This window comes from Macrobrachium rosenbergii, chromosome 43 (assembly GCF_040412425.1).
Source record: "Macrobrachium rosenbergii isolate ZJJX-2024 chromosome 43, ASM4041242v1, whole genome shotgun sequence".
Classification (NCBI taxonomy): Eukaryota; Metazoa; Arthropoda; class Malacostraca; order Decapoda; family Palaemonidae; genus Macrobrachium; species Macrobrachium rosenbergii.
Window position 1 is genome coordinate 33,269,125 of NC_089783.1, and position 25,000 is coordinate 33,294,124.

General features: G+C 36.7%; 1 protein-coding gene across 2 annotated transcripts in view; it reads left to right on the top strand.

Annotated features, from left to right (window-relative positions):
• The window catches only part of LOC136828767 (sodium- and chloride-dependent glycine transporter 1-like), a 49,439-nt gene that overhangs the window by 4,243 nt on the left and 20,196 nt on the right, over positions 1 to 25,000 (top strand). The window contains exon 2 of one of the 2 annotated variants that reach the window (XM_067086982.1): positions 10,245 to 10,289. The exons of the other annotated variant lie outside the window; for it this stretch is intronic. Coding sequence (XP_066943083.1) covers positions 10,245 to 10,289 — 45 coding nt within the window. The remainder of the gene's footprint in view (positions 1 to 10,244; positions 10,290 to 25,000) is intronic. 2 annotated transcript variants of the gene reach the window in all.

Genomic DNA, 25,000 nt, shown 5'->3' on the forward strand with positions numbered 1-25,000 from the left:
CAATCAAATACAATAAAATATATTATTATTATTATTATTATTATTATTATTATTATTATTATTATTATTATTATTATTATTATTATTATTATTCAGAAGATGAACCGTTATTGATATGGAACTAGCCCACCAAACGGGCCACTGACTTGAGATCCAAGCATCCAAAGAATATTATTATTTAAAACATCAATCAGTCACTTGAATACATGTGCCATTATTGGCATTAATGGTACAAATTTGTCTGGTGTTTGCTGCCTCAGTAGATATAAAGACCTACAAATGACCTAGACTTGACCTAGAAAATCTAGATCCATCCTCAGATGAATGCGATTCAAGGATCTGGTAATCTCGTTGCGACGTCACTCACGTAGAGGATCAGTTTTCTTATTACACTGATGACACTTCAAGGCTCACTTGCTACCTAAAGCTGTCACGCCAATTTGCTTGCGTATTATCTGGGTTATTTCACAGCAGGTTTGCCTGGGTGTATGTACTTTGTTGGTTATCCTAAGACTTTAGGGTCTTCACTACCTCTCTTTACTTCAGCCTGTGCTTCTTTCCTTGTTTTCACAACTGGACAATGTGTGCTAAGAAATTAGTGCTTAGAAATTTAGCAGTTTTCTACTTTTTCTGTAGAAATGTCTGAGAAATTTTAACAGTAATCAAGAAGAACAACAACCACAAAGATAAGAAGAAAAACATGAAAAGGCATGTGCTCAGTTGGTTCAGAACTAGTGGTTTTGTGGAGTCTCTGCGCGCACGAACATACAGTCAGACTTTCCTGACGATTTTTCACAGTTTTCCCAATTCTTCGTCGGCAGGAAGCATTGTCTTGGCATGCAGATATGTTCCCCAAACACCATTTCAGCTGATGATGCATTGATTTCCTTGTTGAGGGGCCGTACGCAGACTAAGAAGCACACAGGGTACCTATGCTTTCCAACTAGATTTATTGCACCTTGCGATAAGTTCTACTTTCAGGGACCTGTGGGTTCTCACAGCCATCCCGTTGGGAGCTGGGTAGCTGGGTTGTATGCTGTGACGTGGCGTATGTTTACCCTCAATAGTTTGGCTAAGACAACCCATATCTCGGAGGTGAAAGCAGGCTCTCTGTCAGAGGTGATATCGTCAAGTATACCGAAACTGCTGAACCCAGCTTTCAAGAAGTGCTTCTGAGCAGTTACTCACTGTTGGTTCCGCCAGTGTGATGCTTCAGGCCATCACATGGTTTATTCTGTAGCTGTAAAATGTACCTAAACCCACTGGATGGGGTAGGATCCCTCTACACTTATAGAGATGGCTGAACTGTTGCCTGGGAAAGGGAATATCCTGATGCTGGAACCTGAGTGATGTGTCACTGTACTTGTTTGACACGTGGACTACATTTTGCACTATTTTTTCATTATCCTATAGAGCTAGTGTCCTAAATAATTGCCCATATATTTACAGTGCTATAGAGAATTGAAACCTCCAAGAATTTCTTATATTTCCTCGAACTTTTTCATCATAATTTTTGATGGCTTACATCCTCAATTCTTTCATTTTACTTTAACTTGTTCACTGATATCCTTTGCTTTCAATTATTCCAGTCCTTTTTTGGGTTTATTTCATCGATATTTTAACTTTTTTTCAAAATTCTTCATTAATCTTTTTCTAATATCTGAGAAAGATTAATATTTTCAACCGTTTGAATTATGTTATCAATTACTAACAAAGTTCTATATCATCAAAGCTTTCCATAATATTTCAGGCAATTCTGTCCTCAATGATTCTTCTTCTTTACATTTCCAGCACTTCTAATGAGCACTTAAAGTGTCATGTATTTCCCCCCCCCCCCCACAACAGACTACAAAGAGTATTGTCTCGGTCAAGTGGAGGCCATGAAACTCATAAGTACACTTATGGCATTTTCTCTTTCGTAATGAACAAATACTGCTTTCTTCCCTCCGAATACCTTTTCTGACAGTTTTTACTAAGGTCTGTGTGTTTACACTAAGGGCCAACTTTCTTTTGGTAAACTTTCTTTGCTCTGAACACCTTTTCTGCCAGTTTTCACTGAGGTCTCTGTGAACGCTAGAGGCCAAATTTCACTTATTAACTTTAAAAATACCTGATTTTTAAAGACTTCGGTCTAAAATTTAGACCTATGTTCCAATATCTTTCTATAACTCAATTTCGAGTTTCCATCTTTGATGATACAACAAACACGATGTATTAATCTATTTAATTTTTTCATTTATTGTTAAGTGTTTACAATATTTTTTGTTATGTATTCCAGTTCGTTTGAATAATTATACTGTCGTTTATGGCGTGTATTTAGTACTATACGTTTCTTATTTTCTCATTTTTCTTAAGGTTAGCCTAATCAGTGGAAGCACATCAAATTAGTTTTGGGCTTTTTAACTTGTTTCGTACGACTTTCTTCTCATTAATAATAAAAAAAGTAACTAGTTATTTACTGTTAAGTTAGCTACTGTATGTGACATTTTTCTAACCGATATCCTAATCTGCAGAAGTATTTCACAGTAGTTTTTCTGCTTTTTAACTTGTTTCGTAGGATTTTCTTTTCATTAATATTAACAAAAAAGCCGTCACTAGTTCTTAACTGTGTAGTGTGGTATTTGTGAACTCGAATAATTGTAGGTCTAGTGTTACTCTTTTTACAAAGTAGCTGTGGGAGCTGTTGTACTTCAGTCCTTATTTAAACGGCTAGACCACAGTGTGACCCGGCAAGGAAAACTGTGCATGTTAAAGCAAAGTCTGTCTGGATATAACGGCAAGCAAAAAGGTATTGATAAACGGGGGTGGCGGGGTGGGTTGAGTTGACCAGTAGAGTAACTCAACGCAGAAAAATTTAAACAAGTAAAAAATGCGTCGAAGTTTCTTCGGCGCAATCATGTTTTCTGTACAGCCGCTACAGCGTATAATCAAGGCCACCGAAAATAGAGCTATCTTTTGGTGGTCTCGGTATAATGCTGTATGAGCCGCGGCCCATGAAACCTTAACTACGGTCCGGTGGTAGCCTATCCTATATCGTTGCCGAAAGCACGATTATGGCTAACTTTATAACCTCAAATAAAATAAAAATTACTGAGGTTAGGGGGCTGCAATTTGATATGTTTGATGACTGGAGGGTGGATGATCAACATACCAATTTGCAGCCCTCTAGCCTCTGTAGTTTTTAAGATCTGAGGGCAGACAGAAAAAAGTGCAGACAGAATAAAGTGCGGACGGACAGACAAAGCCGGCACAATAGTTTTCTTTTTAGAAATCTAAAAAGGTTCATTCTAGCCCTGCCAAAACTTTTAATAAAAACAGAGACTTGTCTTTCACGTTTAAGGTTGTCACGGTCGCTGTAGAATTATCTAAATCCTATGGAAAATCTGTCTATTAATCTATCTATCTACAATATGTCCATAAGGTGACTAAGCCTAGAGATTTTGTGACGTAACTGAAACATCGGTCTAGCGTCGAAAGCCCGTGAGGCCATCGCCATCTCGTTGCTTGATTTATAATTCTCTGACATAAATAGCTTCAGTTTCGGGTCATTTAAATGCTCTCTAGAGTATCATATTTCTTAACAAAATTATATTTCTTAACAAAATCCATATATAATATTTCTTACCAAAAGCTTTATCATATTTCTTAACTAAAAGCGGTATCATATTTCTTAGCATAAAACTATATCGGATTTCTTTAAAAAAAAAACTGTATAATATTCCTTAACAAAATCTGTCATATTTCTTCACAAAACTGGTATCATATTTCTTAACAAAACCTGTATCATATTTCTTAACAAAAAGTATATAATATTCTCAACAAAAATGTGTTATATTTCTTAACAAAAACAACGTCTTTTTTCTGAGCAAAAACTATTGCATGTCTTAACAACAAATATTACACTTCTTAGCAAAATGTGTTATATTTCTCAACAAAACTGCATCATATTTCCTAACAAAAACTACATCATATTTCTCAGCAAAAACTGCATCATATTCCTTAGGGAATGCTAAAAAAAAAAAAAACTAACCTCTCTCTTCATGCATTCTGCCTCCTTTAGGTGACTCGCCATTTCTCTGACTCGGTAAATGTCGGAGATTATCGATTTCTCCCCCGAAAACCGAAAGGAGTGTTCCGCTGTGTTCCTAAGGGACTTGAAACATCATCCCAATGAATCCGGTTGATTCTGGATGGAATCGATGATGACTCACTCTTTAACTTACCTATGAGTCTCTAGAGGGTTGGGGTGGGCCTAATTTAGGCTCATTATCGAATTTAACAGGTCCTTTAGGGCTGATAATTGCTTCTGTAAAATAGGTTTTACGTCAAGCAGTCTTTGTTTGCTGTAGACTCAAACCAGGCTTCGGGCTGGCATACATCATGGTGGGTTCTTGAACCCCACCCCCAAAAATTAAACCCTCTCCCTCCTCTCTCTCCTCCACCAAAACACCTTTAACCAAGATGGGGAAGGCGAGGTTGAGATCTAGAGGTGGTTGTACTTAAAGAGTACCCGAGGACGAAAGCGAGAGTTACTAGGCTAAAGGACATCATTGGTCTAAGAACATCGGTCTATAAACCTCCGTGAGGAGTAGCTCTTGCTGTGTCAGCAAAATCAATCGGTGAAAGTCTTCTTGAAGCTTAATTCAGGTATCATTGTTCATGGCGATTCAGGGCAGTGCTGACTTCAGGTGTCATTGTTCATGTAAAGTCAGAACAGTGCTTAGTTCGGGTCTCACTGTTCATGTAGTCAGAACAGTACTTAGTTTAGTTCTCGTTTTCATGTAGAGTTAGAAAGTTCATGTAGAGTCAGAAGTGTGATTAGCTTAGGCCTCATTAATCAGGCAGAGTAAAAGCAGTGATTAGTTCAGGTCTCACTGTTAATGTAAAATCAGAACAGTGCTTAGTTCAGGTCTCACTGTTCACGGAGAGTTAGAACAATGATTAGTTTAGGTCTCATTGTTCATGGAGGGTCAGAACAGTGCTTAGTTTAGGTCTCACTGTTCGTAGAGAGTTAGAACAGTGCTTAGTTTAGGTCTTACTGTTAGCGGAGGGTCAGAACAGTGCTTAGTTTAGGTCTCATTGTTCATGGAGGGCCAGAACAATGCTTAGTTTAGGTCTCAATGTTCATGGAGAGCCAGAACAGTTCTTAATTTAGGTCTCATTGTTCATGGAGGGTCAGAACAGTGCTTAGTTTAGGTTTTGTTGTTCGTGGAGAGTCAGAACAGTGCTTAGTTTTGGTCTCACTGTTCGTGGAGAGTCAGGACAGTGCATAGTTTAGGTGTCATTGTTCATGGAGAGTTAGAACAGTGCTTATTTTAGGTCTCACTGTTCGTGAAGAGTCAGAAGAGATCTTAGTTTAGGTCTCATTGTTCGTGGAGGGTCAGAACAGCGTTTAGTTTAGGCCTCATTGTTCATTGAGGGTTAGAACCCTGCTTAGTTTAGGTCTCATTGCTCATGAAAGGTCAGAACAGTGCTTAGTTTAGGTCTCATTGTTCATGGAGGGTCAGAACAATGCTTAGTTTAGGTCTCACTGCTCATGGAGAGTCAGAACAATGCTTAGTTTAGGCCTCACTGTTCGTGGAGGGTCAGAACAATGCTTAGTTTAGGCCTCATTGTTCATGGAGAGTCAGAACAGTGCTTATTTTAGGTCTCATTGTTCATGGAGGGTCAAAGAAGTGCTTAGTTTAGGTCTCATTGATCATGGAGGGTCAGAACAGTGCTTAGTTTATGTCTCACTGTTCATGGAGGGCCATAACAGTGCTTAGTTTAGGTCTCATTGTTCATGGAGTGTCAGAACAGTGCTTATTTTAGGTCTCGCTGTTCATGGAGAGTCAAAACTGTGCTTAGTTTAGGTTTCATTGTTCATGAAGGGTCAGAACAGTGCTTATTTTAGGTCTCACTGTTCGTAGAGAGGCAGAACAGTGCTTAGTTTAAGTCTCATTGTACATGAAGGGTCAGAACAGTACTTATTTTAGGTCTCACTGTTCGTGGAGAGGCAGAACAGTGCTTAGTTTAGGTCTCATTGTTCGTGGAGAGTCAGAACAGTGCTTAGTTTAGGTTTTGTTGTTCATGGAGGGTCAGAACACAGCTTAGTTTAGGTCTCACTGCTCGTGGAGAGCTAGAACAGAGCAGTTTAGGCCTCAATTTCGTATAGAGTCAGAAAAGTGCTTAGTTTAGGTCTCAGTTTTCGTGTAGAGTTAGAATTGAGCTTGGTTCAGGTCTCATTGTTCATACAGTCAGTACAGTGCTTCGTTTATGCCTCATGTTCATGTGGAGTTAGTTCTCTCAGTCATTATCCCTGTTATGTCTTATGCTGAGTGCTGAAAATTATAGGCCTATATAGGATCGAGAACTAACCTGGTAGACTCGCACAGAAAAAAAGGCTTATTGAAGGAAAAAAGCCTTATTGACTACTGTAACTAATAATGCAACTAATAACATGTAACCATTTCGCTTCAGATAAAAGAGATCTACCTTCCAGGGTAACCAGAGCACAATATTTGACATACCAGTCAGAATTAGTCTATTTACACAAGTGCCTGTTAGGGGCTTCGCAATTCCATAGACCTGGGCAAGCTTGTAAATACTGAATTGCATTTTTCTCAGCCAAAACCTGTCTTAGATGTCTAAGTTTCTGATCCCTTTAAACTTCCAGATTCTTTCCTTTGAAACACCAGTCTGAGGCTCAGAAATACTACTTCAGGATAGACTAAGGACTTGAATAATATCAGTGGATGTCACACTTTAATAGTTTCACAATTTTATTCACGGAAGTTAACGCTGAATTGATATAAACTTTACAAGAATAATGACATTAACACAAATTAAAGCAATAAAACACAGCAAAAGGTATTCAAAATGAATAATGAAAACATGAAACGCAAAATTATATGCAGCAGTACACAAATGACTGCAGTAATTACCAGACAAAAAATTATTTTTTTCTGAATGTTATTCACATTATTTCTTTGACCACGAAATCAATCAGATTCTTAAATGAGACTAGAATTCTCTCTCTCTCTCTCTCTCTCTCTCTCTCTCTCTCTCTCTCTCTCTCTCTCTCTCTCTCTCTCTCAAACTGTACGAGCATGCAGTGCGTGACACAAGATCTAAGGAGCAAAATACAATGCCATTCAGTTGAAGATTATACCAACATTAAAAGTTTCACTGACACGTGAGAACTTTCTTTTACTTTATATCAAAGGGAAGAACTTAAGTATGGTTAAGTAACTCTACATTTTGAATGCACTAATGTAGATTGCAACAATTAAATGCAAACAGTAACTGACAAGGCCATATTGACTTATTTTCGGAAATCTATTCCTAGCCTCACATCGACCGTGGCCAGAGAATTTATGTCAGTCAGGCACGCAACAGTCACCTGCTATCAGGCACAATCTTTCACTTAGAGAATTACTCAAAGATATTTACTTATAAATACACAATTTGTAACCAGAATGGAATATTATTTCACTTAGGTGGCACTTTACACAACAGTCGATTACTTTACACTGCTTCAAAATAGCAGTGTAATTCTACGTCATTGACAGAAACTTTTCACAATAAGAACAGTGGATTATTTCTACACTTATTCAAAAACAGCAGTGGAATTCTACCTCAGTAACAAAAACTTTAGCATTTTTGGAATAATTCCACACTGATAAGAATCTCTTAACTACTTCCCAGTGACGAAATTCAATTATTTTAGTACCTTTACATTACCTGCACAGCATTTTACTTCCATCTTACTGAACTAACTCTCGCTAACTGTCCTTTTACACAGACCTGTTCTGTGTCTAATTGTACTTAACTTGGCTTTTGTGGGCCAGTTCTCTCTTGTCTGTTGTCTGTGTGGGGATTATCTCAGTGTCTGGCAGGGAGAAAAGTTCAATGGGAAGGAATACATTCTTCTGGTCTTCAGATCTGCCATTTTGGGTTAGGTCTGGATTTACTTCCAGATCACTTGGGAAGTGTAGTTCTACAGTAGATGTGGACTTCTGTAGCATCACCTATCTGGGCTTATTTGCAGGTGACTCAGGGTGTAGTCTTGGATCTGGACTTCTGTAATGTTGCCCAGTAAGTGCCATTTAAGACATGAAGTAGGAGGTTCTTGTAGTACTCTCTGTCCAGCAACTGACAATCAAATCTGAGCTTGCTCCCTCTAGACCTATGCAAGCAGGTGCAAACTGAGAGCATTATGAGAAAAGAAGTGCCATTGATGGAAATTTGGAAGAAAGCTGGGCAGGCCTATGTCAGAACTTGATACTTGACATGTCAGATCATTGAGGACGTCCTTTGTAGGTGGGACTTACCTTTCCAGTGATGCTACAGCTCTGAAAATTTTCACAAGAGTATCAGTGTCACTCGCTACATGATGGTTGGAGAGAGTTTCTGCAGTTTGTAACTGTTTTTTAGGCCTCGTGCTACTCCAGTTTAGTAGGGCCATTTCACCATGTGGGACAAATCTCCTCCACGGCTAGATGGAATATAATCGGCAGTGTTGTTTCTGAAGGATTATCTAGGAACACAGAGGTGAAACCTTCTGAGGAGAAGGTTAGCAAAGAAGAAGGGTTTAAGACCCTGGAGGGATAAGCCTTCCTTAATTAATGGTATCTGACTGGTCTTTCCGTGTTGTCTGTGAAAACATGGACTCAAAATATCCACGATCTACAACATGTGACTGAAACCTACAACATATTTTTATCTCCAAGAGTCTCCTCACAGTTAGCTTCCGTAAGGGGGTAGTGCCGTCAGTGCACCTCATGCGGTGCACTGTAGGCATTACTTAAGGTTCTTTGCAGCGTGATTCGGCCCCTAGCTGCAACCCCTTTCGTTCCTTTTACTGTACCTCCTTTCACATTCTCTTTCTTCCATCTTACTTTCCACCCTCCCTAACAATTGATTCATAGTGCGACTGCGAGGTTTTCCTCCCGTTACACCTTTAAAATCTTTTACTGTCAATTTCCGTTTCAGCGCTGAATTTCCTCATGGGTCTCAGTGCTTGGTCTTTGGCCTAAATTCTCTATTCAATTCAATTTAATTCAATACAATTAGAAAACAGCCTCCATAAGTAGCAGTAATAATGATAATTATAATAATAACTTTAAAGATTAAAATTTCGAAACTGCGAAACACAACAGGACCACGACTGGAGACATATTCAACCTTGTATGAAGATCGACGAAACGAATTACTTTCTAGTCCACCAAAGCAAGAAATGGATTCTTTTGCAAATAATTTAGCTACACTACAAGTTGAGTTGAAATGCTGCTCAGTTTGTCCTAAATATGTTGTTATCAATACGGGAAATAAAGAAAGAAAAAAATGTGAACATATTTTCATGAGAGAGAGAGAGAGAGAGAGAGAGAGAGAGAGAGAGAGAGAGAGAGAGAGAGAGAGAAGTTGAGCTCTATTGCTGCTCTGTTTGTCCAATATGTGTCGTTATCATGACTGAATGACTTGAGAAAAGAAAAATATGAACATATTTTCATGAGAGAGAGAGAGAGAGAGAGAGAGAGAGAGAGAGAGAGAGAGAGAGAGAGATCAGTTCCAGGCTCCTCTAGGCATTCCTAGACTATATGTGTTTTATTTTGCTTTTGTAATGTATTGTACAATGTGGTTTTGGTAGCATGACAACCTCCCTGATAATTCCCATATAATATCCTAATAATCTATGCCCTAGTAACCTAGTCAGTATTGCTATATAATAAGTGCATGGTATAGATTTACTTGTACATTGTAGAAAATTATTTTATCATCTTGTAACTGGTATTTTTGAGTACTGGGAAAAGGTCTGAGTACTTTGTAATTATGCATGAATATGGTGTACTTAAAAGGTATACTTAGAAGGTAACATACATACATATATACGTACGCATGTATATATATATATATATATATATATATATATTATATATATAGAGATATATTATATATATAATATACATACATATATATATATATATATATATATATATATATATATATATATATATATATATATATATATATATATATATATATATATATATATAGTTATACAGTTATATATATATATATATATATATATATATATATATATATATATATATATATATATATATAGTTTTATATATATACATACATAAATATATTTATACACACACACACTCATACTCCTCTAAGGAAATCGCACAAAATGTCCGTCCTTACACCCCAGTTCAACCAGATGATAAAGACGTTTTCCTCACTTTCTCCTCCCGAAGGAAGATCCACAGCCCTCCAGTGTGCCGGAGGCGAAAGAAGAAAAGGTACGAAATTATCCAACGGAATTTTTTTCTAAGAGGACAATTTTTTCCTCTCCGTCTTTTCCTCCCTGGAGCAAAGACACCGAGACTTTACGAGAAGGAGGATTGTCCTTGCGCACAGTTTATTCTTATTTTTTGTTTGTCCGTTTGTTTTCTTGTATTTTTCTATTCTTTTGGTCTTTTATTGAGACTCGATTATTTTTTTTTTTTTTTGCACCACACGTTTCTCTTTGCCTCTCTTGTTGCGAGTTGGTTAAGCACCGCTTCTTGTTTAAGGTAGTGGTAGTGTGTTAGTGATTAGGATACAAATATATATACATACACACACATATATACTGTATATATTTATGTATATATATGTATATATATATATATATGTATATATATATATATATATATATATATATATATATATATATATATATATATATATATACTGTATATGATTATAATCACTTTTGTACGTGATGCATTTATCACACATCACCACAGGTGAAAAATAAGAGACGGGGTTTAGGTCCTGACCGGTTCCGACTTTATTTTCAAGCCATTGGCGAAGGATTGATACAGAGTATTAGAAGTCACAAATATATATACTACAGGAACAGTACTGACGAACATACACACCCGTTAGAGACTACATATCCACCCACAGGCCGGTGTCAAGGTAGGAGTGGCCTTCAAAACGCATTTGGATAAAAATCACAATATAGTCGATATGTTTATCAGTATTGTCCCTTGAGAGTATATTGTGATTTTTAGCCAAATGAGTTTTGAAGGCCACTCCTACCTTGACACCGGCCTGTGGGTGGATATGTAGTCTCTAACGGTTGTGTATGTTTGTCAGTGCTGTTCCTGTAGTATATATATTTGTGACTTATAATACTCTGTATCTGTCCTTCGTCAATGGCTTGAAATAAAGTCGAAACCGGTCAGGACCTACACCCTGTCTCTTATTTTTTACCTGTGGTAATGTGTGATATATATATATATATATATATATATATATATATATATATATATATATATATATATATATATATATATATATATATAAATATTCATATCTATATATACATATATACTGTATATATATATGTATATACACACAAAATTATAATATATATCCATATATATATATAATATATATGTATACATTCAAATTTTTATATATATATACACACACACTTATATATATAGATAGAATCTACTAGTCATTTTTACAAGATACTAATGTATTCGTATTAACCACAAATCTTTCTCGTGGTGAGGTTGGTAACGCGACCTCGTTCTGATACTCTGGATGCGGGATCGAATCCTGCTACAGGCGTCAGAACTACTTGACATTCTTGCATTTGGATCTAAGGCTTCGTAGTGACAAGCGCATCCAAAAGACGTGTGAAGAATCGAGAAGATGAAAGAGGGCATTGTGGTTATTACAATTACATTATTTATATATATATATATATATATATATATATATATATATATATATATATATATATATATATATATATATATATATATATATATATCTGCGTCTGCAAGCACTGTATATCAATACTTTATTGTACAGCTCTCTGTCACCGGCACAGACACAATCATGACCTTTATCACGGCTTTTCTAAGCCTCACAAAATGTTCACATTGCTTTTACTCTGTCTATATAGATTTCTAATCCCTACAATAAGTTTTCATTCGGTATATATGATAATTAATTACAAATATAAATTAATATTAATAAAGATCAATGAAGGTAGGTTTGTAGTCATACTGTAAAGAAGGAACATGGTTATTATTATTATTATTATTATTATTATTATTATTATTATTATTATTATTATTATTATTATTATTATTATTATTATTATTATTAAACAGAATGGCCGCCTAGGTGCCCTTGAGTTTGCATTCTGAAATATTATTATTATTATTATTATTATTATTATTATTATTATTATTATTATTATTATTATTATTATTATTATTATTATCATAAGGCCCGACTTTTTAATAGATCTAAAGCAAATCCTTGGGAATGAAATTTAATGGAACTTTAAATTTAATTAAATCTAACACTATCGTATCTGTACAAACGAACGTATGATTTGCAAATTTTGATATCGTAGGTCACCTGACAGGGTTGCCATTCTGGATTTTTCTGAACACTGAAAGAGATCTAAAAAAAAAACTGTTCATTAAATATTTTTAGCATTTTACTGATTTCTTCACTAAAATATGGAACAGTCTGCCCAGTGCAGTTCTGAAATCCCCTGCTCTCCAGATGGTGAAGCGAGGAGCAAATTCATTCCTGCTCTCTGCTGCTGCTGTTGACTTCTCCTGAATTTCAGGTGTATCGGTCTTTATATTCTTTCCCCTTTTATCTATTTATTTATTTATAGCCTTTTCCTTTAACGTCTCTCTCTCTCTCTCTCTCTCTCTCTCTCTCTCTCTCTCTCTCTCTCTCTCTCTCTCTCTCTCTCTCTCTCTGTGCAGGCTGATTTTTTCCATAAAGCCCTCTTGGGTTTGTATAAGTCTGTTGACTCTACAGTCCATAAGGGTTTTCAGCTGAGGATTCGAAGAAAGAAAGGAGATATATATAAAATACTGACGAAGAACATGAGGAAACAGACAACTAACTCACTATTGGTTACATGACTTCTTCATACATTCAAAAATTTTACACACAATATCGCTAAAGGCATAAGATACATCAAATTTACAACTGGTTTGATCAAAGTCTTGAACCTATTTCCTGGGTCTTCTGTCAACTCTATCAACAGCCCTATCAGTCTTTGGTGAACTATTCTAAGGCTTTTCCTTCGAAACCAAAGGCTCAAGACTGTCTATTCTCTTCTAGTCCTCTGCGGGTCTGGGCTACACGGGGGTATGATGTTGACTGGCCCATCGTCCTTACCATAAATTTCTTGGAAGAAAGTTGAAGTTTTACCGATCCAGGACATGCCATAATTATCGAAATTTTTATAATTGAGTAAAATGTTATTCTAATGTTTAAAATGGGTATATATACAAATGCAGTAAGCCAAAATGGACCATTAAATTATTAAAGACATATGTACAGAATCTACTGGTCATTTTTTACTGGATTATTATTATTATTATTATTATTATTATTATTATTATTATTATTATTATTATTATTATTATTATTATTATTATTATTATTATTTAGAAAATAAACCTTATTCATGTGGAACAAACCCACAGGGGCCAATGACTGGAAATTCAAGCTTCCAAAGAATATGGTGTTCATTAGAAAGAAGTAACAGAAAGTAATGGGAAATACAGAAAGAGATCAGTTATTAGCAAAACAGATAAATTAACAAATTAATAAATAAATAAAAATGTCAGTAAATCATAAAATACAAGTTGAATTGTATTAGGATAGTAATGCACTGCAACTTCGCTTGAACTTCTGAAGTTCCAATTACACTCTTAAATTCTCTATTTCTACACACTTTTTTGGATACGCAGGTCACTACAAGGCCTTAGAACTGCCCTTCTCGTGGTTAGGTCGGTAACGCCACCTCGTTCTGATACTCCGGATGTGGGTTCGAATCCAGCTACGCACGTCAGAATTTCTTCATGTTCTTTCATTTGGATCTAAGGCTTTGTAGTGACAAATTTACCCAAAAATTGCGAAGAATTCTAGAAGTGAAGAGAGGGCATTGTGAATGTTGCAATTACATAGCAAAAGCATGTTTCAAATGAAGAGAATGTTCATGCGTTATCAGAAAAAGAGCTAAGAGAAACATAAAATACATGCCCTAACAGACCAAACGAAACAGTAACAACAAAAATAGATACAAAGATTTAACAATCAATATAAATATTTCTGAGTGCAATGCAGAACGACGAGCTCCCATCAACAATACTTTTACAACCGACGTCACTCTGTGTCACTGGGAATTGATTTCAATTAGACGCTTTGATGTTTTCAGCATTTCTTTATTGTGCCATGTTAATAACAATACGTGGCGCTTATTTATAATAATAGATTTTCAGAAAAATCCATGGGAAACTGAACATCCGTTAATGTAAAATCTAGTATTGACAAACAGTCAATTATATTAATATTCAACTGTTGCAAAAATACTGCTTTTGAACATTCCTTTATCCCGACTGTTCCCGAGGGACACATGTGACGCCACCCCTCCTCCCTTCCTCTCTTGTGCTTACATATGTATGTACTGCGCACGCGCACACATACACAGACAAAAACAGACACAAACGAATAACTCGCCATAGTTACAACGAAATGTAAGATGTCGATGAGAAGCATATAAGACTGAGACAGTGCTTTTCTTTCATGCATCAGACTTGACAGATGCGACTAATAACATCACTTTCGCATAACGAAAGATATACTGTACAGTATTTCCCGAGGCCTGAATAACGACAGATATATTTCCCGAGGCCTGAATAACAACAGATATATTTCCCGAGGCCTGAATAACAACAGATATATTTCCCGAGGCCTGAATAACAACAGATATACTTCCCCAGGTCTGCATAATGACAGGTATGTTTACCGAGGTTTGTATAAGGAAAGCTATATTCCCCGAGGCCTGCATAATGCCAGATATATTTCCCGAGACCTACATAACGACAGATACATTTCCCGATTCCTGCATAACGAAAGATATTTTTCCCCGAGATCGGCTTAGCTGAAGATATTTTTCCAGAAACCTACAGAACGACAGATATATTTCTCGAGGCCTGCATAATGAAAGATATATTTCCCGAGACCTACATAACGAAAGATATATTTCCCGAGACCGACATAACGACAGATATATTTTCTTCCCGAGACCTACTTAACGAAAAATATTGTTCCAAAGACCTACATAACGAAAGATATATTTCCCGAGACCTGTATAACGAAAGACATATTTCCCGAGACCTATATAACGAAAGATATATTTCCAGAGACAGACATATCGACAGATATGTTTCCTTCCCGAGACCTACATAACGAAAAATATTGTTCCAAAGACCTACATAACGAAAGATATATTTCCAGAGACCTGCATAATGAAAGATATATTTCCCGAGACCTACATAACGAAAGATATATTTCCCGAGACCTACATAACGACAGATATGTTTCCTTCCCGAGACCTACATAACGAAAAATATTGTTCCAAAGACCTACATAACGAAAGATATATTTCCAGAGACCTGTATAACGAAAGACATATTTCCCGAGACCTACATAACGAAAGATATATTTCCTTCCCGAGACCTACATAACGACAGATACATTTCCCTCCCGAGACCTACATAACGACAGATATATTTCCTTCCCGAGACCTACATAACGAAAAATATTGTTCCAAAGACCTACATAACGAAAGATATATTTCCCGAGACTTGTATAACGAAAGACATATTTCCTGAGACCGACATAACGAAATATATTTCCAGAGACCGACATAACAACAGATACATTCCCCCCGAGACCTGCACAACAAAGATAATTTTTCCCGAGACCTGCATAGTGAAATATACATTCGGCGTGTTTGCCTCACAGACGCACACACAGATACACACACACACACACACACACAAATACCAGCCGTCGCATTTCACTCTGGTCTAGACGCTGGTAAGGGGAAGACTCAGCCCCCGCTGAGCGTTAACCTTTTGCCGCGGTATCGGTTAACTTGGACACGTGCCACGATTTTTTTTTTTTTTTTTTGTGATATGTTAGCATCTTGCCAGCTGTCCGATATTCCTCTACGTTATTGGCAAATGCGAAGTCGCTCGCTTGTCCGTTCCCGTGTCACGTCACGCAAGCTTGGGAGCGTGTGCTTTCAAATGAACCAAAGGTAAAGAGAAGTTTGCTATAACTGTGGTAGGGTTGAATTCACGTAAAACATACAACACGAGGTTACTTTTTTGCAACTCCCGTAGGGGGTTAGTGCCGTCAATGCTTCTCATGCGGTGCACTGTGGGCACTACTTAAGGTTCTTTGCAGCGTCTTTTCGGTCCCTATATGAAACCCCTTTCATTCCTTTTAATGCACTTCCGTTCATATTCTCTTTCTTCCAGCTTACTTTCCTTAACCCTCTCCTAACAATTGCTAGGGTTCCCCCCCCCCCACTCTTACGCCTTTCAAACCTTTTCACTCTCAGTTTCCTTTTCAGCGCTGAATGACCTCATAGGTCCCAGTGCTTGGCCTTTGACCTAAATTTTATATTCCATCCATCCATCCTTTTTTTTTTTTTTGCAACGATAAAGGAAGTGTTTTATCTTTTCGTGCTAAAACTGCAAATGTTTTTGTACGTTTCTGAGAAGACACACGAGAGTGTGGCTTCAGTGTATCCAGGAAAACGAAGAATGCTTTACGTTTTATTTTAAAACTGAGGTCATTTATTCCCGTCACTGAGAAGTCACTCAAGAGCTAATGCATGTGACTTCAATTTACCCGGGGAAAACGAAGCATTTTCTACGATTTATTATAAAACTGAAGTCATTTATTCCCAGTGGGATCAGGTCACACTAGCAATGAACATCCGTAACACCGTAAAAGTTATATTGCAAGACGCGTAAAGGAGCATTCAGCTCTAGACCTATTCGAAATGGCAATTTTGCAACGATGCTACGGAGCATTCTGAGCTTCTACACGAGCTGGTCTGATCTGGTTAAGAACTGGAATTGTCAGAGAGACGAATGAGGCCCCTCCTGGAAGTGAAGTAGGTCGCCACATCTCTCTCTCTCTCTCTCTCTCTCTCTCTCTCTCTCTCTCTCTCTCTCTCTCTCTCTCTCTCTCTCTCTGTGAGAAACAGTTAGCCATCCTATCCTAACTCTTCTAATATTCCTGCCTTATATGGCTTCTCTCTCTCTCTCTCTCTCTCTCTCTCTCTCTCTCTCTCTCTCTCTCTCTCAAATCCTGGAATTGGAATGATTTTGGCATCAGTTTCTGTCTCTCTCTCGCGCGCGCGTACGAGCAATGTCTAGGCGCTCTCCCTCTTTCTTATTGGCCTACATAAAGAGATACATACAGCCACGTATATATATACAAATACATACTGTGAAGCTTCATTCACATATACATAAATGTAAATGTAGCCTTTCATTACAGTAAACCCCGCATTACGAGAGAGGCCTAAGCTTTGTCGTGGCTTTAATCTTTTTGAGACTCGTCATACATCTGACAACATCAAAGCTTGACTGGGGTTATTACGTAATTAGAAAATTGCTCCACGGTTCTGACGTCAAGTGAAGATAACATACATTCTCTTGTCCTGTCTGCCTTATTTAATCTGCTTTTGAAAGTAATTCTCTTATACAAAATGTCATGAAGCGATTATCTTGAAGTTGTCATTCCCTTTTTGAAGAGCTGTCGTATGTCTGTAATCTGATTCTTCATTTATTTTTTATTTTTTGATTTTGTGGAAGGATTTTCAACTATTTTATGGTCTGGTTAACTCTGTTACATGAATAATAATAATAATAATAATAATAATAATAATAATAATAATGATAATAATAATAATGTATTTTAAATAGCATTGTGACTAATCTCTCTCTCTCTCTCTCTCTCTCTCCAACTAATCAATCTCATGTCCCTTCCACCAGTATCCGTAATTTCCCTCCCCCCTCGCATAATATCATCATATCTAACGCGAATATTTGAACCCAAGATCCAGGAACTCACAACTAAGTGAAACGTGGGTATTGGACACCGTAGAGTTATGTACTACTTTTTTTTTTGTTTGTTCATCCAAGGATAAATAATTATCATTATTAACAGGCTGTCACTTTTGTTTTAAAAGTCCATAGTAGAAATTACATTATTTGCAACTGATATTGTAATGTATATTTTTGTCTTCGTAACTGTTCATCCAAGGGTAAATAACTATTATTATTAACAGATTTTAATTTCTGTTTTAAGAGCTCGTAATATAAATTACAGTGCACGTGATTTATTTTGTAATATAATACTTTCGTCTCCGTAGGTAACGGATCTCTTGGGCCGTCATTTCGCCACCGAAAGTAGGCCTAGGGTCACAATAGACGAAACTTACTGTAATTCTATGAAATATGCTTCAAAGGGCAAAACTGAAGACTTCTTTTTCCATATATTTCCAGTTGCTCACGTGTTATATCTGGCACAAACCACCGTCATTGAGAAAGTGTGCGAAACATATAACTGAAAAATAAACGATTTCAATAAAGAATCGAGTGAATTCACGAGACAAATCAGCGTATTTCGACAAAGAAAGATAAACATTTCAATAGACAATCAGGTAATTCACGAAATAAATCAACGTATTTAGATAAAGAAAGATAAATGTTTCATTAGAGAATCAGGTAAATTCACGAGATAAATCAACGTATTTAGATAATGGAAGGTAAACCTTTCAATAAAAAATCAGGTAAATTCAAGAGATAAATCAACGTATTCAGATAATGGAAGGTAAACATTTCAATAAAGAATCAGGTAAATTCACGAGATAAATCGACGTATTTAGATAATGGAAAATAAATATTTCAATAAAGAATCAGGTAAATTCACAAGATAAATCAACGTATTTAGATAATGGAAGATAGACATTTCAGTAAAGAATCAAGACTCGACTGAATTCACGAGATAAATCAACGTGCTTAGATAATGGAAGATAAACATTTCAATAAAGAATCAGGTAAATTCAAAAGATAAATCAACGTATTTAGAGAATGGAAGATAAACATTTTAATAAAGAATCAGGTAAATTCATGAAATACATCAACGAATTTAGCTCAAGGAAGATAAAAATTTCAGTAAAGAATCAAATAAATTTACAAGATAAGTCAACGTGTTTAGATAATGGAAGATAAACTCTTCAATAAAGAATCAAGAATCGAATGAATTCACGAGATAAATCAACATATTTAGATAATGGAAGATAAATATTTCAATAAAGAATCAGATAAATTCACGAGATAAATCGACTTATTTAGATAATGGAAGGTAATCATTTCAATAAAGAATCAGGAATCGAGTGAATTCACAAGAAAAATCAACGTATTTAGATAACGGAAGATAAATATTTCAATAAAGACTCAGGTAAATTCACGAGCTAAATCAACGTATTTGGATAATGGAAGGTAAACATTTCAATAAAGAATCAGGAATCGATTGAATTTACGAGATAAATCAACGAATTTAGATAATGGAAGGTAAACATTTCAATAAAAAAAACAGGAATCAAGTGAATTCACGAGATAAATCAGCGAATTTAGATAATGGAAGATAAACATTTCAATAAAGAATCAGGAATCGAGTGAATTCACAAGATAAATCAACGTATTTAGATAATGGAAGATAAATATTTCAATAAAAAATCAGGTAAATTCACGAGATAAATCAACGTATTTAGATAATGGAAGATAAATATTTCAATAAAGAATCAGGTAAATTCACGAGATAAATCAGCGTATTTAGATAATGGAAGATAAACCTTTCAATACAGAATCAGTTAAATTCACGAAATCAACGTAATTCAGATAAGCCATCCCCGACAGGAAGGCTTCCCGTTAAAAGTTGCGCCCGAAATCTGGAGAAACAATACCTCATGGAACAATAGCCGCCGAGACTGCGCTATAAATAGGAACAGAGGTACAGTAAAATGAGGAACACCACTAGGTTTGAAAGAGTCGGAAATGAGGCGTGAAATGAAAAGAATTGCTCTGGGAAACCAGCAGAGGAGGGATATAAGTCAAGGAGAGAGAGAGAGAGAGAGAGAGAGAGAGAGAAATCACAATTGATTTTAATGACACAGAATTTAACCGAATTATAAAAATAATTGCGCGCTTGTGTGTGTGAGAGAGAGAGAGAGAGAGAGAGAGAGAGAGAGAGAGAGAGAGAGAGACGGACTGACAGACTGAGAGAAATCACAAGAGATTTTAATGAGATACATAACCGCATTGTAAAATTGATTTACGAGCTTGTGTGGAGAGAGAGAGAGAGAGAGAGAGAGAGAGAGAGAGAGAGAGAGAGAGAGAGAGAGAATCATGGTAGCTGGCTAGAGGAAGATCGATAGTTGGCACAGGTTAGGAAGGCTGAAGAGAAAGACCTTGAAACTTGCACTATATCTCTCTCTCTCTGACCCCTCACCACCCTCCATCCTTCTATACCAGTTCCTGTGTGTACGTTTGTTTTCCTACATTTGAGCGTCGTAGTGTATGTGAGTGTATGTGCGTCTGTGTGCTGGTGTTCATCTTCTGAATAATAATAATAATAATAATAATAATAATAATAATAATAATAATAATAATACTTTCTCTGAGATTGTCTGTCGTACACATATGAAAATTATGTACGTGTTTATATGTGCCTTCCGTTTGTGAGTGTGTATTTCTCCTGGCTATGTATGTGAGTGTGTCTCCGGTCTTTGAGTTTGTGTGTGTGTTTTTGTATGTGCATGTGTGCTCGTGCTTATCTTTTGCTTGAGTGCTAGTGTGGATTCTTAAGATCCATGTCTTGCAGTGTGTGTGAGTGTTTGTGTGTATGTGTTTGTGTTAGTGTATATTTAATATGTGATTTTATACCTGTGTATCCATATGTCCACATTAGCAATGTGTCTGTGTCTCCTGTCTTTGCGTTTGTGCTTTTGTATGCATACGTGTGCTTGTGCATATCTCCATGTCTTGCAGTGAGTGTATGTGTGTGTGTTAGTGTATGCTTAATACGTGATTTCATACGTGTATATCCATATGTCCCTACATATCAGCGTATTAATGTATGCCTTCTGTGTGTGCACATGTGTGGGTACACGTGTGATTGTGCATATCTCTACGTCTTGCAGTGAGTGTGTGTGTTTGTGTGCGTGTTAGTGTGTATTTAATACGTGATTTCACACATGCATATCCATATATCCATATGTCGCCACAAGCAGTGTATTAATGCATTCCTTCTGTGTGGATGCATGTGAGCGAATGTCCTTACCTCCCTGCCCTGTGGTAGGACGCACGGGAAACGTTATTGATCACGTCCCGGAGAGAATATGAGGGAGGGGGAACAGCAGGGGCAGAAACCCCTCCTCCCCTTCCCCTACCTCCAACAATCAGAGAAGGGGGGTGGGTGCTCAGATCCCCACTTGGTGAAGGAGCGAGGAGGAAGGCAGAGGCAGAAACCGTCCATTTCCCTTCCTCCTACAATCTGAGAAGGGGTGCTCATCAGACCCCCACTTGGTGAAGGGGTGGTGAAGGAGAAGAGGAAGGGGGAGATAGAAGCACAGGTGGAAAAACGGGAAACGCTGATGAGATAAGCCCCGGATGAGGGTAAACACACTGAGAGGACGAGAGAAGAAGGAGAGAAGAAAGAGAGAGGGGGAGTGAGAGAGAGAGGCCCTGGACAGGGTAGTCGATCGAAAAGAGGAAATTAGACGTTGAAGTCTTATACAAAATCATTTTTAATCATTTAATATGTATTTCGGTGACCAATACACGTATTATTATTATTATTATTATTATTATTATTATTATTATTATTATTATTATTATTATTATGAAGACCCCTATTCATATGGAACAAGCCCACCAAAGGGACCATTGCCTTGAAATCCAAGCTTCCAAAGAATATTACGGTGTTATTATTATTATTATTATTATTATTATTATTATTATTATTATTATTATTATTATTATTCAAAAGATGAAGAACCCCATTTATATGAAACAGGCCCACCCACAGGGGCCATTGACATGAAATTCAAGCTTCCAGAGAATATGGTATTATTATTATCATTATTATTATTATTATTATTATTATTATTATTATTATTATTATTATTATTATTATTATTATTCGGATATTGAACCTTATTTACATGGAACAAGCCCGCAAGAAGGGCCACTGATTTGAAATTCCAGAAGCTTCCAAAGAATATTCCGGTGTTCATTCGAAAGAAGTAACAGAAGGCAGCAGGAAAAACCGGAAATACAGAAAGAGGAGATCAGTTATATATGCGAATAGACATAAAATCGCTCTCAGGTATAGATTTAAAGATATGACTTGACCGATCTGAAATGTGCTACCAGGACTGGACTCGATTTCATTATTAACACAAAACCGATTTTAATAAATTCACACGAATTTCGGTACCCAATACGTGTATGTATATGCGTTTATGCATAAAATCGCCTTCAGATATTGATTTAAAGATCTAGCCTGTGTTTTTAGCATAACATAGAAATAGATATCCAGGTGTGAGAGGCCACATAATCGTACTCCCAAGACGGAATTCATTTTCATTATTGTTAAAAGACGATCACTGGGTGTCACGTTGCAGTCCAGATGCAGCATGCAGTCCCGTTGTTCATTAGCAAGTCAAATAGTACAGAGAGAGAGAGAGAGAGAGAGAGAGAGAGAGAGAGAGAGAGAGAGAGAGAGAGAGAGGGGCGGGCAAAAGCTGCTGATAGGTTTGATTCGAGGCGAGAGAACAAGTCACCAAGGCTGCGAATGAAGATCAATATCTTCTTCTCTTCGTCAAACGTGTAATTCCTCTCTCTGTCTCTCTCTCATCTTCCGCAAAAGAAAAGAGAGAAGACGAGTATGAAATGAAACTGGACGGTCGCCAAGCCGCAGAAGAGCATTGGAAGTTATTGGGGGCGATGCGAATAAGATGGAATTTCAGAGAGAGAGACAGACAGACAGAGAGTGAGGGAGAGCGAGAGAGAGAGAAAGAGAGAGAGAGAGAGGAAGAGAGAGAGAGGGAGAGCGAGAGAGAGTGAGAGAGAGACAGGCAGACAGAGAGAAAGCAGAGACAGACAGACAGCCGAGAGAGAGAGAGAGAGAGAGAGAGAGAGAGAGAGAGAGAGAGAGAGAGAGAGAGAGAGAGAGAGAGAGAGAGAGAGAGGGAGCTAGCGACAGACACAGACGCAAACAGGCAGGCAGGATAGACAGAATGAGTGACAGAAAGAGATAATTAAAAGAATCTGATACATTTTTATCTGTTTATCTATTTATTAATTCATTTTTGTAATAAGTGGTATCTCTTCTTTCTGTATTTCCCTTTACTTCCTCTTGCTTCTTCCTAATGAACACCATATTCTTTGGAAACTTAAATTTCAAGTCAGTGACCTCTGTATGAATAGGTTTCATCTACTGAATAATAATAATAATAATAATAATAATAATAATAATAATAATAATAATAATAATAATAATAATAATAATAATAATAATAATCCATTATATCATTACTTCGAGATTACGCTATTCTTTGATTCTTCTATACCAAAACTGGCGTTGCAGCAGCGAAGGTCAATCAGTGACACCTCATCATAAGGTTAGTGAAGATGGAGACATTCCTATCCAAAAAAAAAAAAAAATGCAGTAGGTAATTGAAATCTAAGAATGTTGTTTCATATTTATATTTCAATTACCTAGTGCATGTTTTGGAAAGGAATATCTCCAATTTCATTAAAGAGAGGGTTTATCTCAGAAATAACCTTCTTGAAAATGGAGTATTGGCAACCCGAAATTTTCCCCAAACGGTATCAGAAAAACTAACGATTCCCAATAGATATTCCCGGGAATTCAGGAGGGAAATGTCAAAGGCAGGAACGGGCTTGTTGGAATTTCTGGAACAGGGGAATCGGGAACCTGGGAACTAGGGGGAACAGGGAGTAGAGGTTTCATCATATCATAAGGGATCGTGTTTAATGAGAATTTGGAAGCTCATGATACTGGACTGGTCTGCCAGGTAAGGCGTTAATAGGAAGATTAACAAAGGTTGTATCTTGAAGTAACCTAGATTCCTATCTGATGTTGAACCATTATTTAAATCGATTGTAAATCAAAGATGAATTGGTTAAAAGATTCATCAGAATTCCAACCAACTGCTAATGACTGGTATATATACAGTCTGTAATGAGGCAACTTCAATTTACTAGTCTGATTGTTCAGAAAATCAAGGTATACTTGGTGAGAAAAAGTTTATAAACCTCAAAATGAAACAACTTCAATTTATTAATCTGACTGTCCAGGTCCACCTCTTGAATTCAAGAAAGGTTTATAAACCTCTAAGATATAACTAAGATACTTGACCTTTAAAAGGCTCAACCCCTTGAGGTTTAAGGGCCTGGAGCACATGTAGCCTACCTAAGATCCCACTGTAAGCACCAGTGAGTCACATTAAGGCCTGGAAACAAATGGATTCGGTGAAATATCGATTTGAATGAGAGGCAAGGGTCTACAACAAGGCCTGTGAGACGTCTGGGTGAGCGAGCTAGCTTTGAATGCTAAGCTGAAGACCAGCATATTATTTTGTATATGTATGATTATCAATTTTTTTTTTCTCTCTCTCTGTCTCACACACACCTATCTATCTATCTATCTATCTATCTATCTATCTATATATATATATATATATATATATATATATATATATATATATATATATATATATATATATATATATATATGTATATATATATTTGCTTGTTTATGAGAGAGACAGACATACAGACAGAGAATAAGACTCTGTAAGAGAGAGAGAGAGAGAGAGAGAGAGTCAAGAAAACAAGGAAAGAAAATATTTACGAAAATGACATCATTAGCAACCATGACAAACAAATCCAGTGTATGGAAACACTTAACTTCCATCAGCTACCACAGATTTCTTAGAAGTCAGGCCATTAATCTTCCCAGAGAAGGACATTTCAAGTAATTCCTGACCATGTCCTAGCTGTTGTCTGGA